The 7,500-nt window shown below is 43.1% G+C and overlaps 1 protein-coding gene across 2 annotated transcripts in view; it reads right to left on the reverse strand.

Moving 5' to 3' along the window:
- The window catches only part of LOC138043521 (uncharacterized), a 39,042-nt gene that overhangs the window by 30,553 nt on the left and 989 nt on the right, over positions 1-7,500 (reverse strand). Inside the window, exons 2-4 of one of the 2 annotated variants that reach the window (XM_068889843.1) lie at positions 7,250-7,273; positions 2,472-3,115; positions 1,544-1,673 (exon numbers count right to left, since the gene is read on the reverse strand). The exons of the other annotated variant lie outside the window; for it this stretch is intronic. Coding sequence (XP_068745944.1) covers positions 2,472-3,115; positions 7,250-7,273 — 668 coding nt within the window. The 3' untranslated portion in view covers positions 1,544-1,673. Of the gene's footprint in view, positions 1-1,543; positions 1,674-2,471; positions 3,116-7,249; positions 7,274-7,500 lie in introns of those variants that run through there. 2 annotated transcript variants of the gene reach the window in all.

The following is a 7,500-nucleotide window of genomic DNA, read 5'->3' on the forward strand; positions in this document are numbered from 1 at the left end:
ACCATAAAATGGACTAACTCTTAAAAATACCATATCGAATGAGTGCTATTGAAAGAACTGAATTGATTATAATACTTACATTGCACATACCTTGATAATTTCATCCATACGGCCATGGTTTCACTTTACTTACCGTACATGAGGTAATTAACACTAATCGAAAGCTAACCTCTTTAACATGGGTGCTTAGACTTAAATACTGTTGAACAATGCTGTTTAAAATGGGTGTTGAGGCTTACGTAAGCATTATTTGAGATGCTACTTACACATAGATCAACAGTACTCATTCGAAATAGTATTTTTAGGGTGGTCCACTTGGGTAGTCCATCGGGGTAGTCCATGGACTGGGGGTCAGTATTTTGTCCACCACCGTAACTGAGCATTTCTGTGCACGTGACAATATTTTGACACGAATAAGAGTGCAAGAGGCCTTTTTTTAAAATCTGTATCTGGGCCAGTACAAACCTAGTTTTGTTCTATACTCCATTTCTGAAAACTTAGTCCTTGCTTCATACCAAGTCCACAGTCCGCGTTTTGTACCTGGTCAGCGTTGTATACCCGGTCTGCAGTCCACGTTTTATACCTGGTCCGCAGTCCGGGTCCAAGGTCCGCGATCCATGGTCGCTCTTTTTATACCGACCGCGCTATTACGCTGTGAAATGTTTCGTGCAACTTTGGCGATATTGTGGCGAGACAAGTTGCACGAAGCATTTCATAGTGTAACATACCCTGCAACGGCCAAATCGTTGCGAGACAAGTTGCAAGAGCCGTTGCCGAATCTACTTTTTGTGAAACTTGTCTCGCAACGATTTTGGTCTTTGCAGGGTATGTGACACTGTGAAATGTCTCGTGCAATTTGTCCCGCCACATGTACAGGTCTGTACACTGCCGCCAAAACATTGCGGGACAAGTTGCACGAAACATTTCACAGTGTAACAGGGCCTTAACATTGCTATTGAGAAAATGAACAGCATGGCATGATCTCATCTTCTGTTTATGGTCGATTTGAAACTGCTTGGAAAAGGTGAGGACTAAATAGGGGGAAAAGACAGTGAGGTTTGAGGGGGTAAGTCTTTTCGATGGACCGTTGATGAGAAAAATTGATGATCTGCCTATTAACTAAGTCGTGATGAAAACGATAGACCAGCACAATAAGTGAGCCACAACCTCGTTGACGACATTTTTGCAGGTTCTCACGAAAGTCAAAATTCCTGTTCTATTAGGGGTCAGTGAATGAATACTTTATGAGCTAGTGCCACTACCTTGAGGCCCCCTATATATGTGCTGCCTGTTTAATGTCGGCTATTTCATCAATCCCATAATACAGTTCATTTTGGGCGATATGGGGGGGGGGGGGGGTGTTCACTGAAGCAGATACAGTCCCAAGAGTAAGTAATTTGTATCGTTCTTATGTTCTTATGTTCCCCTCCCCATGAAAAAAGGTATTTCATTATGGGATGAGGGAAATGATAGCGAATTTGAGGTACTCGCCCCCGTTTGTGTTTTTTTAAACCAAGTCCGCCTCCAACACTAAACTAGCTACTTTTTAATCAGGACTGAACAGTGATTTTAATTCCCCTCTCACATGTACTTTGTCTTTATATAAACCCTCGTTAAATCACTTAGTTTCAGTTTTTTTCAATGTGCCCGGTCTTCTGTGCTTGATACTGAATCTGTGGAAACAAAGGTGCGTTCTGTTAATACCTGCATTAACTACGAAGTTTATCTTAAAATTCGCAGGTGGACGAAAGCTTAACATCGAAGCTTAAGGCTAATGTGTTTTGAAACCTTTACTATTTTAAGTCGAATACCGTTAAGCGAAATAAGAATTAACAAACAGCCATCTCAAGTATACAAAAATCATGGTTTTATCAACGGGGTTGATAATGTAAATTGGCCACCGTACTTAGATTCTAAAAGCTGACGTTTCGAGCGTTAGCCCTTCGTCAGAGCGAATCAATTCGCTCTGACGAAGGGCTAACGCTCGAAACGTCAGCTTTAGAATCTAAGTACGGAGGCCAATTTACATTATCAACTCCGTTGATAAAACCAAATTTTTGTATACTACTTCCCCACCGACGCAGCACCACAGTTTCTTTAGAAACTACCCCCTTCAGCCATCTCAAGTAGTTTAGTTTCAAGGAAATTTAAATTTGACAGGACATATCGTTCGCCAGCACTCTCTATTCAATTGACGTGCGATAAATCGATTTACTTGTTAAAGCAGATTTTGGAATATTATACCAATCTAACTTTGAGCTGTTGAAGACATATGGACACGAGATCATCCTGCCTTCAGGGGAAATTTCTATTTTGGGGTAAACTGTTCTGGAGAGAGAATATTTTTTTTCACAGGGAAGAATATGTTTGACTCTTTCTGAAAGGATCTGGGAACTCCCCAACTGTATGTCGGTTATTCAGGGAGCTCTTTTTTTGTTTGGATCGAGAGCACAGCGGATTCACATTCTCACCTATGCAACTGTTGTTCTTTCTTTGATTTCTTGGATCTGCTTCTCATTCAAGGCGTCGTTGTACACTTGCATCTGAGCGATTCTTCCTTTATAGAACCTTCCATCACCAGTCTTTACTCCCATCCTGACGCTGTCTTGTGTTGCCAGATTAATACCAGCTCCGATGTTTATTGTGCTGACCACCTGTGCATTCACCCATAGCTTTGCCAAGCCGGTATTGTGGTCATAAGAAGCACCAACGAAGTGCCAAGTATTTCTGGGAATTGATCCAGCATACAAGCCAGTGGTGAATGAATAATCACGTCGGGTAAAGCGGGCAAAAAGTTTGTTATTGGCTCCGTCCCAAAGATGAACTCCCCAGTGTCCACTCGTCTTATAGTTGAAGAGAGGTCCCGTTTGAGCAGTAGGGTATATCCAGCACAACATCGTCATTGAGACACCGTTGACATCCAAAGGTCCCCCGTCACTGTTGGGGAATTCAATGAAACTATTTGAAGTTCCCGAAAATTCATAAGAGCCAGCATCCTTGCCGTCAGGCCCCTGAGATAATTTAACTCCCGTGGGGTTCCCTTGGAGCGCTCTGTTGTTTATTTCCTTGGTACCATATTGGCCATTGAGAGGAAAGAAGGCAATTGGATCTGGAACTTGATAAAGAAGGAAAATAATTCGGTACAATAGACTTGATAGGGTTATTGTTATTGGAGCGCAAGTTAGTATTAAGCCACTTTTTTGCAACTTCGGCGTTTTCAGGACATGAAAAATCGTCTGGCCCCGGTTGTTGCGAAAGCCGATTAATTTAATCCAGGATCAGTGTAAAGTTGGTTTTCTTTTTTCAACTTTTTTGTGGAAGTTTCTTTTGCTTGTTTTTGTTTTTCGAGATTGTCTTCCACTAATGTAAACTTTTGCCGAATATCAGCGTTGAACAGCATTTCGGAGTAGAAAAGTGAACTCCTTGGTAAATTTTTGATCTGGGATTAGCGTTAATCGGGTTTTGAACAACCGGGCCCTGTACGTTGTACACGGATGAAAATTAATAATATTTGTCCTCCTTATGCGGCTTACTGCCAGGTCAGGGCATCTGTAATTTCTTTCTCCAGGATGTTGTACCTCACGCATCCCCTTCCCTCAAACCACTTTTCTCCATATCATCCCTCAGATTTTCCATCCATCGCTTGCGCGGTCTTCCCCTTGGCCGACTTCCTTCCACCTCCATCTTCCATACTTTGTTATAGCCGGAAATTTGGACCAGGTGTCCATACCAACGAAGTCGCGCCTGCCGTACTTTTTCTAGGATGTTAACAACTTTGAGCTCTGCTCGAATGTCTTCATTTCTCTGTTTGTCCTTCAGCGTGATTCCTTTAATACGGCGCAGCATTTTCATCTCCGTCGCGGCTAGCATCCTTTCTTCTTTCTTCCTCATTGTCCAGACCTCTGCTCCGTACAACAGTCTTGGTCGTTTCACCGTTTCATATATCTTAACCTTCAGTTGTCTCGGTATTCGCTTGTCGTACATTATATCCGTGTAATCTTTCCACTTTGATCAGCCAGCGTTGATTCTTGCTTTGGCTGCCTCCTCCGAACCTCCATTTTCGCTCAGCGTCACGCCCAGGTATTTAAATTTGTCTACCTGCTTCAGTTTAACATTGTTGCTGTCCACGATATTTATATCTTTCCTTTGGCTTGCACTCACCATGGTCTCCGTCTTGGTGGTGTTTACCTTCAGTCCGTACTTTGCCATACCTGTTTTCCACTTCAACCAATTCTCTTGCAAGTTTTCCTTACTCTAATCCATCACTACTAGATCATCACCAAATAGCAGTTCCCATAGGACACCCTGTCTGAAGCTTTCACTTATTGTGTCCAAAATCACTACGAACAGGAACGGACTTAGAGCTGAGCCTTGATGCAGTCTGACCTTGTTGTCAAAGGGCTCTGTCTGTCCATGCACAGTCCTCACTACCATCTTAGTGTTTTTATATGTCGCTCTCACCAACCTGACTATGCTCTCTGGCACATTTCTCTTTCTCAGACACCAGTAAACCTGCTCCCGTGGCACGCTATCGTACGCCTGACCTTCAGTGCTCTGTTTCACTGTTCTCCCATTCAAACCGTATGCTCTCCTCTACCCGTATCGCCTCCAAACAGCTCGGTAACCATTTCGTTCCCCAATTCTTTCAGGACCTTGATAAGGTCAACACTCGCTTCCGAACATCCTGCAGCTTTCCCCGTCTTCATCTTCTCAGCTGCCTCCTGCACTTTCTTCCCTTGTCACCTTGGTTATCGGTCCTTCAACAACTGCTACTTGAGTCAGGAGATCGCTTTCGTCCTCAACATTCAGTAGGGTCAGGAGCCCATCACCCGGAGCGTGCAACTTAACTATACTTGTGCAACGGCGTTTTCACAAGGAAGGATATTTTTAGATTGAATTTCCCGCTAATGAGATTCCCACAGGAGCCCGATGACCAATTACAAGAAATTAAACTGACGTCATAGGGTCACCGAACCGTAACTGACTTTGTTTTTTGACCTAATTCGCCGGAAGGGCTAGTCTAAAAATAAACCTACTCGTGAAAACGCCGTTTCACAGACGATGTATGGAAGTTGCACGCTCCAGGATGGGCTCCTGGTAGGGTGCAGAAGCATTCCCTCCATCTGTCTTTGATGTTTTCTTTCTCCGTAAGGATATCTCCTGCCTGGTTTTTTATCACTGATAACTCACCCACGTCCTTTCTGGCTGACATCCTTTGCTTTGCTATTAAATACTGCTGCCTCTCCATCCCTAGTGTCCAGATTATTGTAAAATTCATTTCCTGCATCCCATCTGGGCTTGGCCACTACTTTCTTTGCCTCCTTTTTCGCAACTCGGTGTGCATCCTCTTTCTGTTTCTTTTGTTTCTCGAGTTCAAGCCCGATAGCTTGCCACTCCTTGTAGCGGGCACTTTTCTTGGCTTTGATTTTATCTTGAACCTCATTACTCCACTACCACGTCTCCTTCTTCTCACCTCTCCCGCCTCTAGTTTCCCACACACCTCTTCCGCTGCGTTAAGAACAAGCTCTCTGATGTTTTCCCACTTATCATTTACTGAACTGGTGTGGGCACTATAATGGTTTTCCATCTTCTCCCGGAAGGCCTACTTGTTCTCCGTTTGTTTCAATCTCTATGTTTTTATTCTGTTCCTCAAGTGCTTTTTCTGGCTACACTCTTTCCCACTTTTGAAATCCATGCAGACCAAGCGATGTTGTATAACGGCTGCCTCTCCTGGTATCTTATTGCAATCTTTGACCCTTGTCTGGTCCCTTCTTTTTAACCATTATATAGTCAATCTCTTAACTGCGTTCTCCGCTTTTGTGCGTGACAAGGTGTTCTAACTTCTTGGTGAAGAAGGTGTTTGTCGGCACAAGGTCTAAACTTTCACAGCTTTCGAGGAGCCTCTCTCCGTCTTCGTTTCTGTTTCCATACCCTTTTCCTCCATGCGTACCTTTGAAGCCCCTATACCTTTACCAACGAGTCCGTTCATTCTCCTGCTACTATCACAACTTCCTCCGCTTGACAAGCCAGCACTGAAAATCCCTTCCCTCCAAATTCCTCACAAAACTCAGTTCTCGCCCTCTTCATTGCTACACCCAGTTTGCGGTGCATATGCAGACATAATGTTGTATACTTGGCCAGCTTTCACCAATTTTACTTTGCTGATCCTATCATTTGGTCTCTCCACTTCAACAACTTTTCTCCTTCATTACCGCATTTAGGATAACACCAACACCATTCCTCATGTCTCAAAGAGATATTGGGATATTTAGTGGCCTAGATAAGAGAGCCTCCAAAAGCAACCCGGGTATATCCTAATAATTTTAAAACTTTGTTCTGATGGAGTAATTGGGTGCTTGGTCTTAACCGACCTTCCAATGAAATAAAAACCGGTTTTGTGAAGTGCTATTTAACAATTATTCCATGCGCGCTTGTTGGATATGAGATGGTAAATAGCCAACGAGGCGCGTAGCACCGAGTTGGCTATAACCAGTCTCATATCCAACAAGCGCGAATGGAATAATTGTTTTATTAAATTCCGTAAACTCCAAAAGTTTGGAAGTACGAAATGCAAGCGAAAAAAGCGAGAAAATCCGAGCGAAATCGAAAAACTTGATGAAGATGCGATGTTGTCTAATACCTTGTGGTCAGACAGACGCAGGCTGATCACAAAAACATATTTTGCCTTTCGCATACTTCTAAACGTCAGAATTGATCCAAACTTTCCAGAAAAAGGATATTTTTGCTTTATTCAGAGAGAAATTTCGCTTTCCGGCAAAAAAAGGTTTTAGCTTTGCAACGCTTAGCGCAATCAATTGCCATATAAGGCCAAACAAACTAAGCTATATTAGCTGATAACCGAGATTGAGTGAAGCAATCAGAGCACGAAAAATGCATTAACCGAGGTTGAAAATTTAATATAATGCAAGAACAACAGCCGTCTTATAAACTTAAGAATATCGGCGGCAGAAACACTCCAAAGGATTTTCAGTGGTAAAGAACATACTTATATGTAGTCGCGTCCTTCCAGATGCGCGTATCGAGCAAATGAAATGCCACTTAAGAAAGTAATGTTGATTAGCCTGCGTGGCAAGCGGTTCTTTTTGGAGCGCGAGAGATTTCGAGCGGCGCATTGAAGGCTCGGTTCTTCCTTACCGCTCGAGTTCTTTTGCGTTCCTCAACAACAGAACCGCCAACTACGCAGGCTATGTTGATAAACTAAATTCTCACACAAAGTTTGTTAACAAACCTATGGTCTCTGGTGGACAATCTCCTGTTTTGGTGGAAAAAATGAAAGGAAAATGTTAGTTGAGTCTCGGAAACCCTCGCATCCTGTGTCTCAAGTTCCTCCCGCTAAGCGTATAGTTTGTGAGTTTTTTTGGGAGAAAACGCGTCACCCATTGCTCTTTGTACTTTTTACATGCTCTTGCAACGCTGTCATGCAACAAATCTGCGCGCTGTTGCTGTGTTGTCTGATGTGAACATATCCAATGTACACAG

The sequence above is a fragment of the Montipora capricornis genome, chromosome 1 (assembly GCF_036669925.1).
Source record: "Montipora capricornis isolate CH-2021 chromosome 1, ASM3666992v2, whole genome shotgun sequence".
Taxonomy (NCBI): Eukaryota; Metazoa; Cnidaria; class Anthozoa; order Scleractinia; family Acroporidae; genus Montipora; species Montipora capricornis.